Genomic DNA, 23,178 nt, shown 5'->3' with positions numbered 1-23,178 from the left:
GACAGTTATTCCAGTAAAGTGAGAAACATTATTAAATAAGGAGTTATAATACAGTGTGACAATTGTCACACAATAGAGTAATTTTTTTACCTACTGCCTTTTATAGATCATCCATCTTGTCTTCTGCTTGAGACATATCCAGATGAAGGAGGACCTCTCAGCAACTAACAGTCCTTCCTTTCCTCTAAAAAATTTTAAATTTTTACCAAGATACATAGCACGGAAAACCCCCATCCAAGAAATACACAAGAAATAGATACAAGATCATACAAGATGTGTCACCTTCCTCAATACTTTCCATTACTATTGACAAATACAGGAATTTCTAAAGCTCTGCAATAAATCTAGCATGTAACTTAATGAAAGTACAACCCCATCAAATGAGCGTGAGCAGCAATTTACCAGCATTATAGAACAGACACCATGGTTACATTCTTGCTCCAGAGAACAGGATCTTGGAGAAGTGGCCCTACCACTACTCAAGCAGGGTATTTATTTATATCACTCTCTGCCTTACCTTCTCTCCCAATTAAAATTATACCTACACTAGTCTTTTAGGAAGCCTAATGATCACTGTCATCTGCACTACTCTATCCTTCCTCTAAGTGAGCCAATGAGAGACCAGATGGATTTCTTTGATAATTGCTTGCTCCTAATATAACAGTACATACTAAAAGCAGCAGCGTGATGAAACTGAAAGAGAGCAAGATGCATTACAGGTGATAAAGGATCATAAAGCTCCTTCAGAAGAAATCTCTATGGCACAGAAAGTGAAATGGCTTCCTGTTTGAAAGGCAGGGAGAAAAGTCTGAAGTAGTAAACACAAGGCAGCAGGACCTAGAAATTTTACAGAGTTACTAAATTGAAGATAGGAACCAAAGAAACTATAGAATTACGGTAAACTTATTAAAGTTAACATTGAATGATGGTGTCGTGTTAGTAGCTTGGATTTCAAGAAGGAATACTGTTAAACAAGAGTCCAAGTGGTGATCTGAAAAATCATGAGAAGAGGATGAAGCAGTCAGGTCCAAGTCAGCTGGAGAGACCTAACCACAGTACACAGAACTTGGTGGTTAGCCACACAGCTCACCAATCCAGATGGCATGACTTCCACCCAAAGGTATCAAATTATCTGAATGAGACCACACGTTGACAGGACGTAGAACAATCTTTAGGATTTCTCTAATGTAATCGATGTCTGGTTTTCAAGACACCAGGTGCCTACCAAAGCTGCTGTATCACTCCCCTCCTCAGCTGGACAGGGGAGAGAAAATATAACGAAAGGCTTGTGGGTCGAGATAAGGACAGGGAGAGATCACTCACCAATTACCGTCACAGGCAAAACAGACTGAATTTGGGGAAAATTAATTTATTACCAATCAAATCAGAATAAGGTAATGAGAAAATAAAAACTAGATCTTAAAACACCTTCCCCCCACCCCTCCCTTCTTCCCAGGCTCAACTTCATTCCTGACTTCTCTACCTCCTCCCCGCCAGCGGCACAGGGGGACGGGGAATGGGGGTTGCGGTCAGTTCATCACACGTTGTCTCTTCCCCTCCTTCCTCCTCAGGGGAGGACTCCTCACACTGTCCCTCCCACGGGAGACAGCTCTCCACAAATTTCTCCATCATGAGTCCTTCCCACAGGCTGCAGTTGTTCATGAACTGCTCCAGCGTGGGTCCCTCCCATGGGGTGCAGTCCTTCAGGAACACACCACTCCAGCGCGGGTCCCCCATGGGGTCACAAGTCCTGCCAGCAAACCTGCTCCAGCATGGGCTCCTCTCTACATGGGTCCACAGGTCCTGCCAGGAGCCTGCTCCAGTACAGGCTTCCCATGGGGTCACAGCCTCATTTGGGCATCCACCTGCTCCGGCGTGGGGTCCTCCATGGGCTGCAGGTGGGTATCTGCTCCACCATTAACCTCCATGGGCTGCAGGGGGACAGCCTGCCTCACCATGGGCTTCACCACGGGCTGCAGGGGAATCTCTGCTCCAGCGCCTGGAGCACCTCCTCCCCTTCCCCAACATGATGGGTCAGGACGTCATCCTGTTTTTGCCAGGTCACATGAAACTAAAGATAAAAAGTGCTTTTACAGTGAGCTGAAACTCAATCATTGCAAGTCTCTTGAATTCTCTTTTTACAAATGTTGTGGTTTAAGCCCAGCTGGCAATTAAGCACTAGACAGCCGCTTACTCCCCCCCGGTGGGATGGGGGAGAGAACTGGGAGAGCAGAAGTGAGAAAACTCGTGGGTTGAGATGAAGACAGTTTAATAGGTAAAGCAAAAGCCGTGCACGCAGGCAAAGCAAAACAAGGAATTAATTCACTACTACCCATCAACACGGTTTCCAGCACAAATCCAAAACATAGCCCCATACTAGCTTCTATGAAGAAAATTAACTCTATCCCAGCCAAAACCAGCACATTCTCCACCCCTTATATTCTGTACCATTTACATCATGCTCAGGTCTCACACTATTCAATACATCCTTATTAACCACCACCACCCTTCCCATCCTTTGATACAATATACAGATATCATACCCCTAGTCTATGGGCTTCCCCTGTAAAACATCCATCAAATGTCCACAAAATGTCCATTGAGTTCATTTACTCCATGACTTTGGGCTCCATCTCTTATGGAGTTATTGGGCACCAAAGCCAGCTCAGGTCAGGTCACTGGTTCACTTACACTGCTTCTTGTAAGGCCTGAACCTCCACTGGTTCAGGTGGTTCCTGCTATAGTAATTCCCATAATGTGCAACTCAAACATGAGTTACAACGATTTAAAGGTATTTCCATTAAAATCTCCACCCCTGGCCCCTTTGGACCAGAGCATAGGGGTTTAACGTTGCAATGAACTCCTCCCCTTGCCTCTGCTTGGACTTATCCACAGGCTGCTGTCCCTTAGGGGTGTACCTGCTCCACGTGGAGCCTTACCTATGAGCCACGGTCTCTGCAGGTGTATACCTGCTGTGGCATAAACTTATCCACAGCCACAGTAGGTTTGAGGTGCACCTGTTCCAGCGTAGCCTTCTCCATGGGCCACAATGCCTTCAGAGATGTACCTGCTTCAACATGGCCTTACCCACAGCCACAGTCTCTGGAGAAGTAAACCTGCTCCAACATGGCCTTACCCATGGCTGCAGTCCCTCCAGGAGCGTACCTGCTCTGTTGTGGGCTTATCCGTGGCCACACGCTTTGAGGTGCTCTGGCGTGCACAGCCACTAATGCTTCAAGGTATACCTGCTGCAGCATGGACTTATCCACAGGCACAGATACTTTGAGGTGTACCTCCTCCAGTGTGGACTTATCCTTGGGCCACAATCTCTTCAGAGGTATACCTGCTGCGGCACAGACATAACCATGGTCACAGACACTTCAAGATGTACCTGCTCAGGTATGAGCTCATTCACGGCCCCAGATGCTTCAAGGGTGTCCTGCTCCCACATGGACTCATCCACAGGTCACAGTCCCTTCGACTTGAGTTCCAGCCTGTCCAGTACAGCAGCACAGAAACAGCAGCAATGCCCTGGCCATCTGCCAGCCCAGGCGCAAGGCCATTGCTGTTATCAAAATGTTCCCAGGCACAGCACAGTAAGATAAGCACTACAGCAGTATAGCAAGGGGCAAAAGCAAAAAACAGCCACTAACGAGCACTAGACTCTAACATACAGCGAGGCAAGCAAGCCCCATGGCAAGCACAGAAGCCTGTCAATTAATAGCTAAACAGCAACAGCTATAAATTCAATCTAGCACATTCCAATCAAAACTGTCATTATGTCAAACCCTTTGAGCCCCACATTGGGTGCCAAAAACGACTGTCGTGGTTTAACCCCAGCCAGCAACTAAGCACCATGCAGCCGCTCGCTCGCTCCCCTCACACTGGGATGGGGGAGAGAATCAGAAGGGTAAAAGTGAGAAAACTCATGGGTTGAGATAAAGACGGTTTAATAGGTAAAGCAAAAGCCATGCAAGCAAGGCAAAACAAGGAATTCATGCACTACTTCCCATCAGCAGGCAGGTGTTCAGCCACCTCCAGGAAAGCAAGGCTCCATCACGCCTAATGGTTACTTGGGAAGACAAACGCCAGCACTCCGAACATGTCCCCCCCCCTTCCCTCTTCTCCCCCCAGCTTTATATGCTGAGCATGACATCATACGGTATGGAATAGCCCTTTGGTCAGTTGGGGTCAGCTGTCCCAGCTGCATCCCCTCCCAACTTTTGCACCCCCAGCCTCCTCGCTGGTGGGGTGGGGTGAGAAGCAGAAAAGGCCTTGACTCTGTGTAAGCGCTGCTCAGCGATAACGAAAACATCCCTGTGTTATCAACACAGTTTCCAGCACAAATCCAAACCATAGCCCCATACTAGCTACCATGAAGAAAATTAACTCTATCCCAGCCAAAGCCAGCACACCGAAGCTGTGATTTTCCATATTATCTTTAGCACCATTTATTAACAGTAGCAAAAGTAAGTTTTCATTCTTAATCATCAGATGAGGACACTACAATTAGTCTCTTCTGTAACTGGTTCCTCCCTTGCCCTAGGCTCGATGTTGTAGAAATTATCATTCCTCTACAGAGACTCTGCAGTGTTTCCTTTGTATAAGGGGCTACCTAGTTTCTTCTGGAGATTTTGTCCTGCCATTTGCATCTGATTTGCACACCAGTGATGCTAGTGTTGAGCATAGTTTTTGGTGTCACTGTGCTGTCTTTCTTACACTAGTCTCAGGTATCTTGGCAGAGCAGGAAATTGATTTTGCTGGATCAGCATTTCTATGCTTGCTGACAAAACTGTCAGACTGTTTCAAAGATAGACAAAAATAACTGGGAAATTATTTTATCACAAGATGTCTAGGGCTTAAACCAGAAGACTAAGTTTGCTATGAGAAGCAGAGCTGCACAAACTCGTTTGATCAATAGAATCTGACCAGATTGATCAGTACACAAGTAGCTAAATACAGAAATAAAGTAAGTGACCTTGTGAAACTTCAGCCGAGAATTCATTTCTTCAACGTCATCCAATAATCCTTAGGATCCTCTCTTGCTGCTAGACTGATCAGAAACATTATGATCTTCCCTTTTATTGGTACACAAGAAAAACACATGGCTTACACAGCTCTAATTAACCTCATTAAAAACCCAACAGTCCCAAATTGGTTTCACATGAGATACAACAGAATCCAAACTAGCACCAAGAAACATGGTTATTCAATTGTAAGTAGCCACTTCCAAGAAACAGCACATGAAAGCTGTTCAACAGTCATATTACTTGCATTATAATACATTTGACAACTTGATTAATCAAATTCAGTTTTGAGAACAGTTCTATGTTTGAAGCCTGAGGATAGCTGAAACAGTGTATGTGGAAACTGATTTCCTAAATGAGAACAGTGCAGGTAAAGATCTGCAAGGATCTAGCCAGACAGCAAATATGATTCATACCCTACAGATTCTACTAGCCTCAGTAAGAGGCACAATTTATATCGGAGAAAGATATTTATATCAGAAAAATACTGATCAATATATTTATTCACTTTCGCAGAGTAACAGTTATGAGATTGTTACTTTATGAAGTCAGGTGCAGTCATCATTTACTCAGTCTTTTACTGATGAAAATCACTATCAGAATACATTAAGAGTTTAAAAAGAATTAAATTAATTTCTAAATCTGATCAAGTTGGGAGAAAATGTTGCAGCCCAGCGTTAAATTGATTAAATTGGCTTAAGGTGATTATTTGCCAGCTTATGCTGGATAAATACTACAACAATAAATACTACAACAATTAAACTATTTAAGGGGTCCATGAAAGAATGCACCAGTTTAAACTGTTTAAAACCTCTTAATTAAATTGGTGCAACAACTTCTAGATACACAAAATTAGATTCAGTGAGACAGTTCTGTTTTACAAGAGAAAACAATGGCAGCAAAATTGCTGAGGGTAAATGGCAGAAATTCTGCTGTTAAAAGAAGGAAAGCAACCACAACAGCAAAACAAGCAAAGACATAACCAAGTTACAGATAATGTATAGGATAAGGACAAACAAAGAATCTTATAACTAAAATAATATTACTGAATTGTGGCTGTCTTCCTCTAATCTGCCATATCTGAGAAAAATTCAGTCTCACTCAATACTAGTGAACTTTTCTGGGGAGAAAAGGAAAACAAATACCCAGTAAGAGTTTATTAAGATAAAAATATATGTAAAAAAATATACTTTATGACAATTTATCAGTATTACAGCAGCATTGTATACTATTAGCAGATGTTCCATACTGGTCCTTTTGGGTTTTTTTGTATAACTTAAAAACAAAATCCTTTCTTGTATTTTTAGAAAGATTTCCTTCCTTGAGCTAATTCTTTTTTCTTCTGTTTGCCATCTGTGTGTTCCTATGGTCTCCGCTACTCAGTTATTGCAGAGGTCAATGCTTCAAAGATCAGGATGAAAATTTAGCAGATGGAAATCCTTTTGCAAAGGATAGCTGTTTTCATCTAGCACAAAATGGCTCCTAATTTCCAACAAATAGGATGCTTCCGTATCTGCTAGCAGCAAATGACACAAGTCTGCTACTACTGTGCTGTAGGTCATATCTGAAGAGGGCACTGCAAAAGACAGAACAATCCAATTTACTCTTTATTTTCGTTATAGCCCCTGACATTCACGTTCCACCTCCATGAAAGCTACACTGAATTACTGGAAGTGTATCAACATCTGAATAGAAAATTATCTTTTTTTTTTTTAATAATTTTTTTAAAAAACAATGTGCTAAGACTGTTTCTCATTAAACTAACTATAACACCTGTGAGTCATGTAAAACACCTCTCAAGAAGTCAAACAGGATGTATCAAGGAAAGCCTGTCTGAAACACTGCTCAGTTATTTACATCACGAAAGCATGTCAGCTATTTCTAAAAACTGCTAAGAGATTCTATTTTGCATATAAGGAATCCATTTAGTTACTGAATACTTAGTTATATAACATATAATCAATGTTCATACCATCTCACCTCTTGTTGCTACCTCAACTCTGAACTTCTGAGTTTGTCAGACAGCAACTGAAGTGTTCTCTTTGAGGTTGGCAGGGGTTTTTTTGTAAGTCTCATACAATATGAGCAATCATCATATTTCCTGAACAATCTCATTCCAATTCTAAATTGTCATTAATTAAAAATTTTACTTCTATGATGAACTTTGCTGCCTGTTTCCAATCACAAGTAATTCATGAAACAGTACCTACTAATCTGTTCAGCCAGTCTGCGGGAATATTGAGGAAGATTTTTTCCATCAACTCAGACACCACATGAACATAAATTTCATATCCTTCATCTTCTACTGTCATCAAAGCAGGTCTAGATCAGAAAACAAGAGACTCTTGAAAGTTAGCTGCTATGTTTTTTTGATTGAAGCAAAATTTAGTAATACAATGTAATACTACCCTCCAACATAACACCAAGAACTAGAAAAACTAGAAAATCTCTATGCACTCATCTCTGTCAAACCTGTAGAGTTGGAGTAAGTTTGAGATATATATACTGAATTTACTAGTCAACTTCTAAAGCTATCAAGTAAGCCTTACTTTCAGACAACTGCAGAAAACAATGCTTTCGCAGTGGTCTTCCACTGGAAGACAATGAGAACTGCACCGTTACGAAATTAGTGTTATGTCATTTATAGAACCGTTTAGGTTAGAGAAGACCTTTAAGATCATTGAGGCCAATGGTTAACCTAGCACTGCCAAGTCCACCATGGCTTTGAACTTAATATATTTGAAGTATAAATGTTAGTATGTAAGCATATGTACCTACAAATATACAAGGGGTACATGAAGATTTGAAATGCAAAGGAGGGAGACAAGCTTAGGTGTATCACTTGGAATTGTATCATCTCTATCAACATCACCTAATATTGTCTGTCTGAATACACCACTTCATAGCCACTACATAATACCCAGATAGTATCTCTTGTACTATGACAAATACCAAATGTTTTCACATACCACTAAACAGGTAAAAATCTCTCCTCTTCCTGGAAACCTTTTTCTACACAGGATAAGGTCAATAGCATTCCTATTAGGTCTGAAATGAACCTGGTTAAGGACTGCTGTCCCACAAGCACTGGTCTTTTCAAATTTTGCTGTTTCACAAGATTCAAAAGTGATATTGGATGACAAGCAACTGGTAAGAAGTGATAGTTTTTTTAGTACAGGTATTCCCCATATTTCAAGTGTTTGTCTTCTTTCCACCCTGTCATTATTGATGCCATACCTTTTTTATTGTTCCCCCAAGTAAGTCCTTGCTATTGGGTTTTGCTATGCTTCTGTGAGATGATGATACCTTAGCAGTCCTCTATAGGGACATTCAACAGGTAGTTTCTGCTTGCTTTCAAGTTTCTGAGTGATTTTACTAAGCCTAATCATTTACACAGCTGATGCAGCTTCTACCCAACGTACACTCTTTGACTGCCCTGAGACTATATACAATTCGACCTGCAACATCTGCACCATCAGAATCCTCACACGTATTGGAAAATCTCCACTGCTCTGATCAAAGCAGGATGCAATGCTCTTATCCTGACCATCCCACAGAAGAAACTAAAATAGTAAACATCAGGACATATCACAATAATGTAAATCCTGGTTACAGCAATATTGGAACAGTACCAAAACAGTATATGTTAAATAAAGTAATAAAATAAGGCACAATCATCTTCAGTGCAGAACTTTTCAATGGGAGATGCTCCCAACAGGATAAAATGTGCTCACTGCAGAGATGTCAGAAATGAAAGAAGGGCAGTCACTTCAAGAGACTAGCAGAGCTGCACTGTCAAATAGGACAGTCAGCCAGTACTTCACTATATTGACAACTGGAGAGTGTTATTAATAGATTAATTTAGTTAGCATGATGCAGAATATACCTAACAGCACTAATTTGAATGCCTGTGAGGCAGGAAGGCAAATGACTGCAAATATGCCACTTTCCCAACAGGCAAATCATTTGACTTACCATCTGTTAATCTAAACGCTACTGCTAAATTTCATAACCTTAAGTGAAGTGATCAAAAGAGATAAGAGAAGTCCATGCCTGATTGTCTGTGAGATTATTTCAAATCTGTTGGTTTAGACAGAAACCAAGACCCAGACTATTCGTAATCATTAAAGACTGCTGGCTCCCTTCATGAGAGAAAGCTTAGCAACAGTACACTTACATGCTCAGCTTCCCAAATAATTGTGGGCAATTGCTATTTTATCTCTGAAGAAATGTATTTTGGTTTAGACAATTTATGCTGAAGTACGTGAAAGTTATTATGACTTTAACATTTTGGAAACAGTATAATTAAATATGCTTGCAGAGAAATATACTAAGAGATGTTGCAAAATTTAAAGCTTTCAAAACCATAGGTAAATACGGTCTACAGATGTAACTCGCAAACCAAATGATGCATTAGGAAAGACTAATTGTGCTTCATTCCTGGTTATTATATGCTGACTGCCTGTTTCTCAGTTCATACTGTGTTCTCAAGGTCATCTAAGTCTTCTTTCAGATAATCTTATTTACTTCAACAAGAGCGAACTGTCATGGTGAGAAAGAAAATTCAACACAGCCTTCAAAACAGAGCCTAGCACTGTTAAAGTTCTTTTGCTAGCACCACAGAAAATGCAATTTTGTGATTAACTTTATTCCTTAAATACCACTGATTTTAATATGGTGAATTGAAATCATTGTAAAACAGAAACATATTTGAGGATATAACTAAATTTCACTAAAGGCATACATAGTTCTACTAAAATATTCCTTAGAGGCTACTAAGTAAATAGCCTTTAGTACCTGTATACAAAGCTGGTGAAGCATACCAGTGAAATGGGCTTTTCCAATAGTACAGAAGGGTTAGATTCAATCCCTGATGGGTATAAGTATCTAGGAATCTCCTATCTCATTACCGCTACTTTTAAAATGTTCATCTTTTTAAATGACAAACACTCATTGGTATAAACTGAAAAATGAATTATCTGAAGGGAACGCTACCATCATACCAAATTCCAGGGAAAAGATGCTAGGAAACTAAAAGTTTGGGCAAAAACAGATATAAGAAACAAGGACCTCTATGTGATGTCTGAAATCTAGGACATAATCTCTGAAATACAAAATATTTTTCCTTGTCTTAGTTTTCATGATTTCTTCTAGCTTGATATTCATATTGTCCTAGCTCAAAAAGAATATGGAAACAGTTACACACATTATATGACAGCACTTATGTAAAATATAAGTTTCTAGGATCTTCTGCCTGGTTATTACTGCTACTATTAAAGCGTTCAGTGTTCTGGGTATCTAACATAGCAAAAAAAGAAAACTATCTAAGCCTATACACATGCATCTATCTTAAGCTTGTGTCTTCAGCACCTGAAGGAAAAGATGAGCTTCATTACAATCACAGCAGATTAACAAAACTGGGCTCCTACATTTTGAAGTGAAAAGATGATAGGGGATGACTTCACTGACCTACAGTATTGAAACCTGAGATTTTAAGGCTATGTAAGTCTCCTAAATACAAAGATTCTGTCATAATATTTATTTTTCGTATCATAGTGTCTATTTCATATCTTAAATATTCACACTCTTAAAATATAAAAATTTCTATGGTAGGTTAATAAATTACTACATTCCCTGAATCAAAGCAGCAAATCAAATTACAGACTAATCCTATGCTTTAAGAAGTCACCAGTGTTTAGTGTTATTACATTTACTCATACTAAGTAGAAAACAATATGCAGATTTTAGTCCCAAGGAAATGCTGGTAGCTATTGCATTGTTAGAAATAGAGTTTACTGAATTTACTACCTCCTTATATTGAGAGATTGAAAACAACCCGAGATAAGGGGACATGAATTAGCAAACTACAGAAAAAAAAAAAAAAAGTAGTTTTCTACTAGTTGTGCATACAATTTTACAAACAAGACTAACACTAATCATTGACATATCCAGCTGTTGAGTAGCACAATAACGCTAGGACACCATAATTAGTTAATAAGTTAATTTCATATTAACAAGAAATTTCTTTAGCAAGAGACAGATTTTTCTCCAGTTAAGATGTAAAATATACTAAGGTATCCTACAATACAGAATTTGGAAATACTACCAAGGAGATGCATTCTTACTAATCAGAGTGAAATTTCAATGCAAAAATGACAGACTTTTCTTTGAAAAATTTGTGAATTTAAGTTCCACATCAAGATGTGTTCACATGCTGAGAATACAAACATTTGAGATCTTCATTTTTCTATTACCTTTTGTGTAAGAGTAAATTCAGGTCCTTCAGGACCACAGGAGAGATCATAAACTTATGAAAGAGAGGGGGAACCTTTTCAGTTAAGAAAATTCTTTGCACTTAATCCTCCCTCATAGGAAAATAAATAGCATATAAACTTAAAGATGCAAGGCTATTTTGCATAGAGGAAAAAGATTGAGTCACTACCTTGTTAGACAAATGGGATTCTAGTATTTAAATCAAAGTCAAGTGAGAAACTATTGTGTATGCAATGATTCCTTAAACTCACTATGAAATAGCTTAGGAATAATTTTAGAAAGAATTTTGGTAGAAAACGTACGTATTCTAGAATTCTCTTACATCTATGATTGTTTCAGTTAACCTTCTCTACCTACACATCTTTCCAGTAGCTATGATACTTACATTTCAAAAGCCCAAGATAAATTTAAGAATTGAACAATTAGTTAATAATGTTGTTCCTACATCAACTGGATCTGTTTAGTTTATATTCTCTAAGTAAATGTGCATATACATCCTGTCCCACAGTGCCATCTGCTGATAACTTAGTATTTCTGCTCCCTATGAGAATGTTTATTGAAAACATGTTAATATTATTTCCGCAAGGCTAAAATTGATTAATCAGTTTAAAAATATGGTTGTGCGTTCACATGGTTTCAAACTTAGGCTGAAACAAGACACTCAAGGAGTTTTCCTTTGGTCCTCAGACCTCTACTCCATCTTAGCTTACTGACACAGTACTGGGTAAACCTCGTTACTGTATGATGTAGTATTCAAAGAAATTAAAAAGTTAGATTTAAACAAAGAATATCACCTATAAATAATGGCAATATAATACAGCAATTCAAGAACAGCTCCTTGAAAATTCATTAGAAAAACAGGAATTGCTAACCACACCTTAAAAATAGAATTTTATATATGGGGGAACTTAAAATGGAAAAAGCTGTCATTTACTTCCCTAATAGTACACATCACTTCAGTTTTATTTTGTTTACCTGTAGAATGTTTTTACTTTGTTATACGGCAAACATCTAATACATTGCTTGTAGATCATGTTCTCATCTGCCTGTAGTTCCAAACCACATTTAGCACAACCTGAATACGTAATCATAGGCAGAGAAGCCAAAATACACTCCAGTGAAGTGTCAGCACAGAAGATGAGTTGCTTGTACTGACCAGTTGAAATGGTAAACTTCAATTCTAAGATACGGGCTTTCACTCGAACCACTCCTACAAAAAAAAAAAAACAAAAACAAACACAATTTCAGTTAAATCTGTATTCAGTTTTATTTATAACCGAAAGCAAAAGCAACGCTTACAGCTGATTCAAAACCAAAATCATTATCAATAAAACTTCATTATTTTTTTTCCTTTAGTAGCACATGCTCATATTTTAGAGATGATTACGAAAAATCATTTTAGAGATGATTATGAAAAATCCTTTTGGTTAAATATTATTTAAAAATGTATAAAAGTACTACATTTTTAGGTACTATTGTGGTAGATACCAATATAGAACGGCCTGAATAAGAGGTCAAGAGATTAGAATTGTGCAAATAATTTCCAATTGCTTTTCTTCTACACTAATTCAGAGACATTGAAAAGCATAGCTTTAACAACTTAGCTTTCCCCCATTTATACATAAACTAGTGTTAAATGCTGCAATACCAACTTTATTTAGTTACTACTTAATGTTTAATACCAACCTTAGCAATCTTCTAGGTTTACCTGGGAGGGGTGACTGTTTGTGTAAAGTGTATTCTTTGTTCTTTTGTAAGAAGATTTCAATAGCAGTAGCTATTTTACTCTTGCTTTAAAGAATTCCAGTTTTGCAGAAATACTATTCAACAAACTTCCAGTGACTAATCACATCATTACTAGACTGGTTGGTGTGGACAACAAAAGGCAGCATTCCTCCCTATGTTCCAAAGCTATCTTTGTATGGTACCACATACCACACCTATCTCATCTCTGGGATTACTGAACGAAGGCTGCATTCACAGTTTGACTGGGTACTGACCAGCAGCCTACAGAATAAATTCAGACTCCCAGAATTGTGCTAACTTAAAAAAAAAAAAAAAAAAAAAAAAAATTACTTTATCAACAGAGCATCTATTTTGCTTAGTTATGCCCTGCACAACAGACATAATAGAGCTATGGATAACAACTTTACCTGAGCATTTTTCCTCCAAATGTGCCGAGAGCTTTGTCATCTGCATGAGGGATGTTTTGCTTTTCTGAAACTTTTCTTTAAATTCAATTGCCCTTTTATCATCATCAAACAAGCACTCATAAGATGACCACGGAGTTGTGTGCAGTTCAAAGTCACCTGAGACAGAACTATGTTGGACGAGAAGGTATTTGAAGTCCCATATGTGATCTACAGAGCAAAAAAAAGCAAACAGAAGAGTTTACTTTCTATACCAGGTTAATTTATAGAAAGCCAAGGTCACCTACAAGGTTCAGAAGCAAATCAGCAAGATATTCTCATACGGTCAGCTCTCGCAACTTTATTTCAAGCCTGATGACATGTAGAGTTTTTCCTTTCCTTTTCCTATAAACTTTGCGTGAGTCCTCCCATAACAGAATGATGCTTTCATTTCACTTGTACTGAATTCAGCTTTCAAGACAACTCAACTTTTTCAAAAAGAAACCAGTTCTGAAATTTGTCAGCTCTAGGAAGGAAAAGTTGGCAATGTCTAGAGGAAAAAAATCTTCATGTTGATTAATCAACTTCCATCTTTACTATGTCCCTGTTTTTTAATCTTCTATCTCCATAATGCTCCAATTTAAAAATATTAAGTCATCTTCCATCTTCCAATTGACTCTGTAATAAAGAAAAATACTTTGAAAATGGAGATTACAGAAGAGTAATATATTTTGGGTTGTCCTTCACTTTGTTATAAGAATCCAGAATTCACCTACTAATCAAGTCTGATAACCATTTAGGCTGTTATTTTTTCCCATGTTTGCTCAAGCTGAAAGTTGCAGCCAAAATAATTGTTTTTGGAAATAAGTTTAGAAAAATACATATTTTTATTTAATGTATTCAAGTGTCTGTATAAGCATTTTATTAGCATGTTTTAGTATTTTTCTTATTTTGGATTAGTCTGATTTTTGGTGGTAACTTGCTAAAATTGCAAGCTCCTGAAAAATCTGCTGCCAAACAGTGTTTTATGGTAAAATACTCCAAAAAACCCCTTCTCCTCTGAGGATCAGTCTAGTTTCATGCACCTCATATCTGACTAGACATCTTGCAGCTCCCCAGAACTGAGTATGCTCCAGTCCAAAGCAAGATTCAAGCAATAACACTAGAGCAATACTGAGGGAAAATCTAAGCAAGAGGAAACAAACAGGCACTTGGCAAGAGGGGATATATGGGAGGACGTAGTCTAACTAGGGTACAAGATTTGGTTGATACCTGAATTTAACCTATTATTCAGATCTTCAACATTCCCCTGTTGATTAGAAAACTGATCACAAAACATGAGTAAACTATAAGTAATCAAGTTTACAGAAGTGTATTTAATGAAACAAATCTTTCTTTTTGATAATCTAAACCAGATCAGCATAAAGCATGAATTGAATGTCTGATGACTGTATACTGGAAACTTGGACTGATTTTTAGCAAGAGATGAAAAATAAATTTAGCTTTTACTGGCAACAATTTTTAGATGCTCTAGAACTGTATAGTCTTATACACTTTATTTTAAGTATGTAGACAATTTAAAAATTACAAGTCTTCATAACTTCCTCTACCAGACTATGAGGTTTCTAATCTGCTAGTACAACTAATAAACACATACCACAGCTGATCTATGGCTCCTAGCACGGATGGACATTGTGCTCTTCCTGTAACTCACTCATTTAGCTGTTGTGTTGTGCATGCTTTAGTATCATGTGAATTTATCTTTTTGGCTATCTTACTGGGATCAAATGTTCATGGTTTGTCTGTGATTAAGTACTTGAACAGCTGAGAAATCACTCTTATCTTGAATTTCAGATAATCCTTTAATCATTAAAATGCCAGCTTCTAGATGCACAGAACACTACCTGGAGAATAAGGCACTAGCTTTACATCAAATATAAACACTTAATACTAGAGATCTACATCTTATACTTTTCTGCTTTAAGTATCAGAGAATATTATTGTGTCTTAGAAATTACCTGTGCCATCTTCTTTTTGCAGCTACAAAAATTTTAAAAATTCTATATTTTGAAAAGTGTAACATTCTAGCATACTAAATTCTGTAAGATTTCTAAGCATCTAGTGAACAGTATATACCTGCTCACACTGAAGTATGCACAAAAATAAGAGCCATGTAGGTATTATGTAGTAAAGTTAATTGGTTAATGCTTACATTGGACTATCTTCCTCAAGTAGTTTAAGAGGCAGGTCTTGCCGTTAAATGATTTCTAGGAATAGAGATTACTTATAAATTGAAGTGGAACTCGCAGAATTTAGAGTGTCTACATTTAATAGGTAAAGATTCACTATGAGGTTGTTTAACCTTTCTGGGTTTTATTTTGCGCTATACAAAAACTGGCTTTTTAGGCAGACATACTCAGCGCTTCAAGTAATACGGCATTTGCTTCCCAAGTGTATCCATTGACCAGAAATACAAATTTTTAAGTTATCAACTTAAGAAAAAACTAGTTTCACTTATTTTAAAAGAAGCCAGCCAAGAATAAAACAAAATTTGGTAGTCACTGCTAAAACACAGGCTATGTAATTCTTGCAAGAGATGCTTTTAGTCAGTTACAACGGGTCTTGATAGCAGGACCATTAGGATATAAAGCTTGACACTGTAGTAAGGTAGAAAGCAGAGAACGAAAATCAGAAGTAGAAAAAAAACCCCAGCAATTCATGCTAAACCAGACAACAATAAGGAAGACTCAGCAAAACTGATAACATAATTAACACTCAAGTTCTCTTTTTTTGTAGTTACATAACTAGGCACCAGTGCATCTTGTGTCTAGATTCAAGTTTCTAAATACTCATGCTTTCTCTGTCTTCTTAAGTGAGTGCATTCAAATTCTGTTGCTGATGGCACTGGTTCTAAATAGAGGAGACATGTTAAAATTGGTATCAAATATGTTGCCCTTCCAAGGGGAGTATTTAAAGGTTGAATGGGAAAATGTTACCAGCTGAGCATTTTAAAGATATTAATAGCATCACAAAAAACTTTTTACAGCTACCTATAGGTAGAAGGACTTTACCTTTTTTCCTTTGAAGCTGAGGGCACCAGGCAGCCCCTGCTCCCCACAGCACCATCCTGTAGTGTTGATCTCTGTTCTGTTCTACTGTTAGAATAATTTTTCTTTGGTTGCCACCTCTGTAGCTATACACAGATTCTGAAAAAGTTTGAAATTATATGACTTCTACAGTAAAAAGCATATAAACACACAAACCCCACATCTCTCAATACTAAGATGAAACCATGCTGCTATTGCATTTTATGGTACAATTACAAGCAAACAAGAATATACCTACAATTTCTTCAGGACAGAATGAAAGCAATCTGATTTCTTCAGCAACATGAATCTAGTTTGAAGGAATGCATAAAGTAGATTAATTTACCTTTATCCACCTAAATACTCAGCAACTGAACACCTCCCTTTGAAACAGTAGGTATCTGAGCAACTTTCAGCTCCCACTCATCCTGACTGGTATAAGTGGAAAGAAATTGTACTCAATCTCTCAGACTGTCATAATTGGCAGTTAAAGTTCCTGTAACTTCTGTGGAGTACACTGAAAGAAACATTTCTCTAGAAGTTTTCACATAAAAGAAAACTGTAGTCACGTACAAGCACACTAAGAGGATTAGTAACAGTACACATAAATTGAAACAATTAAGTTCTCTACAGCACTTACCCAGGATACTGCCTGTAAGTTTCAGTTCCACACTAAAACTACAATATTTTTCATAAATAATTTTTGAACAAGAAATCTTGCTTTAAATATCTAACAGTTCTGAGATTTATGTACCATAATAAATTATGAAGATTTCGTCTTCAAAATTTTCCATTTATAATGAATAAACATGATATTGACAGTGTGGGTAAAAATCTGAATCTTACTAATACAAGCACTAATACAAGATGATAGTGCAATATGATCAAATTTATGTGCAAAGCTTGAAGACAAGCACTGAGAAACAGTGGTACTGTAAAGAAAAGATAATCAGAACAGTTATGCAGGAAAAAAGAGAGGAAGACTCCTTTTCCAGGTGGGAACAGTTGTCTTTAACTGCCCAAAGCATGTTAAAAAACACAGCAAGACACTGCATGAAATACTGAGAATGCCCCCAAGATAATTTGGGTTTTTTCATTCCAGAAGGTGGAGAAGATGCTAGGAAGCAGCTGTAAGGCCTGATTATTAAGAAACAGAAACAAATTATGAATTTTAACATAGAAAATTGCTTCAGCAAAAGGAATCCTGAAATAACTGCAGTCACTATTAGAAGAAAAGAAATATGTGACAGAAGAATAAACTCAAAAAATCAGTACATGGACTGTTGACCATGATTCTTTGACGGAGAAGAGTCTTTACAATAAAAATATACAGGAAACTCAGATTTCGAAAACAAATTATATTAATGAGGTCATTCTCTGTTGTGCCTACGTGGAAGAAACAGGAGTATCGCAGCAAGACATCTTAGTAGTTTCGCACTGTGCATTTTCCAGTGTTGAAAATCAAAAAGAACTTGTACAAAAAGGCACACAAGTAAGGATTATTATAAAGAAATATTGCATGTATTTAAAAAAACATGAATACTTAGCTTTAAAAATTTATTTTAAGTAGAAAAAAATAAACAAGAGATGTTCCAAATAAGATATTAGAAAAGAGCAACACAGTTCCATTATAAAGTAAGAAAGGCAAGCAAATCCTAAAACAGTAGATTAAAATAATCAATAACTTATTTCATTCTGAAAAACACATGATTTATAGTGCAACCAAATTTTCCTTTAATGACAGGATGCTTACATGGAAGGTAGTTGGCAGGTGAGCTTTGAATTAGTAAAGCTTGACTGTCCCACGTGACATTTTCATAAACCAGCCCCCTTCCTCAAGCAGTGGTCTACAGCAAGAATGTACCTCTCAAATTTCAAGAGCCATTAAAAAACATATTTATGTTCCTCCACCAGAACTGCCATATCTCCCTCTTTTCAGCATTCCTGCTATACACACCTATCTTCCCTGAAAAGGATTTCGAGCCCACATTCCTCATATCTAAGATATTCCTGCTGCCATTCCACTGCCCAACTCTATGCTTTGTACCTGCATCTCTCTTCAATCCTCCATCTTATTGAAGACCAGGCACCACACTATTTGGAGCTGTGGAGATGCTCAAGCCATCTCATTGACAAGTCAATACATTAGTAACTACAGTCCGTGGCGAGTGCTCGTTCTTAGTGAAAACACACCAATCCCTCAGTGAGTAGGAACACTGATTACCAGTGCCTGCTCCCTGAGTGCTTCTCTCACAGATGTGTATGCTATTGATCAGCGCTAGTGTGCAGTAACCTCCTTTCAGCAGCTGACTACAGTCATTATTTCTTTCCCGTCTCTAGCTCCATTTCTCTAACTACTGTGCCCCCCCATGAGTGGACCATTACAAAGGTTTTACTTGTGACTCCAATGTCAAACACCAGTGTATGGAATGGGAAACAACCAGAATTGCCTTGCAAAATTACTATTTAAGTTCCACCTATTGTTGAAGTTCTGGAAGTTGAAGTCTAGCACCTGAACTTACCTGTTAATACGGCAATGTTGATAATTTTCAAGATTGAGTGAACCAATGTATTTGGCTGGAGCTGGTCTAGCGGCATATACTGAACACTATCCAGTCTCTGAACCTGTCTTCGTGGAATCTCTCCAAAGTGTGGAAATTCTGATGATATGTATGCCAATAAACCATGGAGAACACCACCATCCACTATAGGATAAACTTTATGAGAAAACAAAGTTAAAGGGACACCCTTTTTTTAGGCTTAGAAGTATAACATTTATCAGTTGGTACATATTTACACTGACAAAACCAAAACCATTTCACAATAATACTAAGGCAAGAAATTCTTGAGATGTGTAACTCTTGATCCAAAATGAAACTGTACTTCATCTGCCTCCTCTTGATAACATCCCAAAGTTAAGCTAAGTACAATATTTTAAATTACACCAAAAATGGGAAAGAAATCTTGTATCATAGCTTGGCAAGAACAGTTGTTCTCGATCATTTACCCCAGAACCTGCCTTAAATAGCTGGCAATAATGGACATCAGGAAGACAGTAAGAACAATGCAAGTTCATGGTGATACTTCCACTGTATTTTCCCCTTAGTCTCCAACCCACCATGGCTCAGGTATCTTTAAAGACTTCACGCTTAACAGCCTGCAATGAATTACTTTCCCTGAATGTATCCACTTACTCTTTAAGCCTCTAAAATTTTTGCAAAAAATTTAATCCTCAAGAAATCTCAGACATCTTATGGTTGAGTCCTTGGCTAATTGCTGTTTCTTAAACTAAGCTCAAAGAATTCAGTTTTTCAGAGTTTTGCATGGTAACCACCTGTCCTGGTTTCAGCTGGAATAGTTAATTTTCTTCCTAGTACCTGGTATAGTGCTGTGTTTTGGATTTAGCATGAGAATAATGTGATGACACACTGATGTTTTAGTTGTTGCTAAGCAGCACTTATACTAAGTCAAGGACTTTTCAACTTCCCATGCTCTGTCAGCGAGGAGGTGCACAAGAAGCTGAGAGGGACCATAGCCAGGACAGCTGACCCAAACTGGCCAAACAGATATTCCATACCATATGATGTCATGCTCAGTATGTAAACTGGGGGGAGTTGGCCTGCGGGGCAGTGATCACTGCTCAGGGACTGGCTGTGTGTCGGTTGGCAGGTGGTAAGCAGTTGCATTGCTTGCTTTTCCTGGGTTTTGTTTCTCTTTCTGTTGTTTTCTTTTTCATTACAATTTATTATTATTATTATTATTTTATTTCAATCATTAAACTGTCTTTATCTCAACCCATGAGTTTTCTCTCTTTTGCCCTTCTGATTTTCTCCCCCATCCCACCAGGGGGGAGAGCAAGCAGCTGTGTGGTGCTTAGTTGCCAGCTGGGGTTAAACCACACCACCACCCAACTCTACCATAAACTCCACATGCCTATCTGATGTCATCATGTCCACATCTTGTTCACAGGTGTTCCTGTCATACCCTCCTATAGTGTTTTGTACCTCTCAGCTGCTCACATTTCCATTTCATCCTGTGTATGAGCCATTGCCAACAAACGGGAGTACTTCAAATAGCTATTTTACTATGATTTTTTTGTGGAAGCTTTTGCACTATAATCTTACATTCTTCTGGATTGAGAGCTGAGCAGTTCCCCAGATTCAGTAACTGACTGGTAAATGTAGATTGCAGCATGATTTCTCCACACCAAAGATTCTCATACATTATTATATCTGCAAGAAAAAAGCAACCTTATCAACTCATGTATCAATGATATTGAAGTGTATCATACTTTTCTTGACTATAGAACCATCATACATATAGGTATGAAAGACATCACTTGGAAACAAAGTGATTTTTTTTTTTTAAATCTACCAACACCATTTACAATGAGCTAATCAAATTTTCTCAGTCGTTTGATGTAATTCTTCAATTCATATAAAATATTCAATAGCCTCATAGCAGGTACTGTATCAGTGAAGTGGGTGACTGTATTGGGTAAATTATTATTGTGCAACATTTCAGAATGAGTAGTAAAGTACTAGGCTTAACCAGAAACACTTCTGATGTATTTTGAAATAAGAATGTCTAAGAAAAGAAAAAGTCCAGCTTATAGAATCATAGAATCGTTAAGGTTGGAAAAGACCCTTAAGATCATCGAGTCCAACCGTTAACCTAGCACTGCCAAGTCCACCACTAAACCACATCCTCAAGCACCACGTCTGCCCTTCTTTTAAATACCTCCAGGGACGGAGACTCAACCACTTCCCTGGGCAGCCTGTTCCAATGCCTGACTACCCTTTCGGTGAAGAAGTTTTTCCTCATATCCAACCTAAACTTCCCCTGGCGCAGCTTGAGGCTGTTTCCTCTTGTCCTATCGCTTGTTACTAGGAAGAAGAGACCAACCCCCACCCCACTACACCCTCCTTTCAGGTAGCTGTAGAGCGCAATAAGGTCTCCTCTCAGCCTCCTCTTCTCCAGGCTAAACAACCTCAGTTCCCTCAGCCGCTCCTCATAAGACTTGTGCTCCAGACCCTTCACCAACTTCATTGCCCTTCTTTGGACACCCTCCAGCACCTCAATGTCCTTCTTGGAGTGAGGGGCCCAAAACTGAACACAGTACTCGAGGTGTGGCCTCACCAGTGCCAAGTACAGGGGCACTATCACCTCCCTGGTCCTGCTGGCCACACTATTCTTGATACAGGCCAGGATGCCATTGGCCCTCTTGGCCACCTGAGCACACTGCTGGCTCATGTTCAGGCAGCTGTCGACCAACACCCCCCAAGTCCTTTTCTGCCAGGCAGCTCTCCAGCCACTCCTCCCCCAGCCTCTAGCGGTGCATGGGGCTGTTGTGACCCAAGTGCAGGACCCGGCACTGAGCCTTGTTGAACCTCATACAGTTGGCCCTGGCCCAATGATATGGCCTGTCCAGGTCCCTCTGCAGGGCCTTCCTACCCTCCTCCAGATCAACACTTCCACCCAACTTAGTGTTGTCTGCAAACTTACTGAGGGTGCACTCAATCCCCTCATCCAGATCATCGATAAAAATATTGAATAGAACCGGCCCCAACACCGAGCCCTGGGGAACACCACTTGTGACCAGCCACCAACTGGATTTGACTCCATTTACCACCACTCTCTGGGCTCGACTGTCCAGCCAGTTTTTAACCCAGCGCAGAGTGCACTTATCCAAGCCCTGAGCAGCCAGCTTCTCCAGAAGAATGCTGTGGGAGACAGTGTCAAAAGCCTTACTGAAGTCCAAGTAGACAACATCCACAGCCTTCCCCTCATCCACTAAGCAGGTCACCTTGTCATAGAAGAAGACCAGGTTAGTGAAGCAGGACCTCCCTTTCATAAACCCATACTGGCTGAGCCTGATCCCCCGGCTGTCCCGCACATGCCACATAATGGCACTCAAGATGTTCTGCTCCATGACCTTCCCCGGCACCGAGGTCAGGCTGACAGGCCTGTAGTTCCCCGGATCCTCCTTCTGACCCTTCTTGTAGAGGAGCGTCACATTTGCTAACTTCCAGTCATTTGGGACCTCCCTGGTTGACCAGGACTGCTGATAAATGATGGAGAGCGGCTTGGCAAGCTCCTCTGCCAGCTCCCTCAGTATCCTTGGGTGGATCCCATCTGGCCCCATAGACTTGTGGGCATCCAGGTGGAGGAGCAGATCAGTGACTGCCACCTCTTCGACAACTGGGACTTCACTCTGCATCCTATCTCCACCTCCCAGCTCAGGGGCCTGAAAACCCCGAGGATGACCAGTCCGACTATTAAAGACTGAGGCAAAGAAGGCATTAAGTACCTCAGCCTTCTTCTCATCCTTTGTGGCAATGTCCCCCTCTGCAACCAACAAAGGAGTGAGATTCTCCCTGGCCCTCCTTTTGCTGCTGATATATTTGTAAAAACATTTTTTCTTATCTTTAACTGCGGTGGCCAGTTTAAGTTCTAGCTAGGCCTTCACCTTTCTAATCTTCTCCCTGCATAACCTCACAACATCCTTGTAGTCCTGAGTGGCCTGCCCCTTCTTCCAAAGGTGGTAAGCTCCTTTTTTTTCCCCGAGTTCCAGCCAAAGCTCTCTGTTCAGCCAGGCCAGTCTTCTCCCCCACCTGCTCGCCTTATGGCACATGGGGACGGCCTGCTCCTGCGCCTTTAAGA

The 23,178-nt window shown here is 39.1% G+C and overlaps 1 protein-coding gene across 9 annotated transcripts in view; it reads right to left on the bottom strand.

Moving 5' to 3' along the window:
- Positions 1–23,178, bottom strand: part of SHLD2 (shieldin complex subunit 2) — a 57,679-nt gene that overhangs the window by 7,063 nt on the left and 27,438 nt on the right. Inside the window, exons 6-14 of one of the 9 annotated variants that reach the window (XR_015706471.1) lie at positions 20,640–20,747; positions 19,038–19,232; positions 16,501–16,635; positions 13,454–13,660; positions 12,276–12,510; positions 7,234–7,349; positions 2,940–3,343; positions 1,091–2,071; positions 95–184 (exon numbers count right to left, since the gene is read on the bottom strand). Coding sequence is in view for 4 of the 9 variants with exons in the window: in XM_087765587.1 (XP_087621713.1) it covers positions 6,431–6,603; positions 7,234–7,349; positions 12,276–12,510; positions 13,454–13,660; positions 16,501–16,635; positions 19,038–19,232; positions 20,640–20,747 (1,169 nt within the window). In the remaining 5 variants the exon portion in view is untranslated. Of the gene's footprint in view, positions 1–90; positions 185–1,090; positions 3,347–6,162; positions 6,604–7,233; positions 7,350–12,275; positions 12,511–13,453; positions 13,661–16,500; positions 16,636–19,037; positions 19,233–20,639; positions 20,748–23,178 lie in introns of those variants that run through there. The other 8 variants (XR_015706470.1, XM_087765587.1, XM_087765588.1 and 5 more) reach the window with 8 other exon arrangements.

This window comes from Nipponia nippon, unplaced genomic scaffold (assembly GCF_047370975.1).
Source record: "Nipponia nippon isolate SJK-2023a ecotype South Korea unplaced genomic scaffold, ASM4737097v1 scaffold_3, whole genome shotgun sequence".
Taxonomy (NCBI): domain Eukaryota; kingdom Metazoa; phylum Chordata; class Aves; order Pelecaniformes; family Threskiornithidae; genus Nipponia; species Nipponia nippon.
This window is presented reverse-complemented; position numbering and strand designations above follow the sequence as displayed.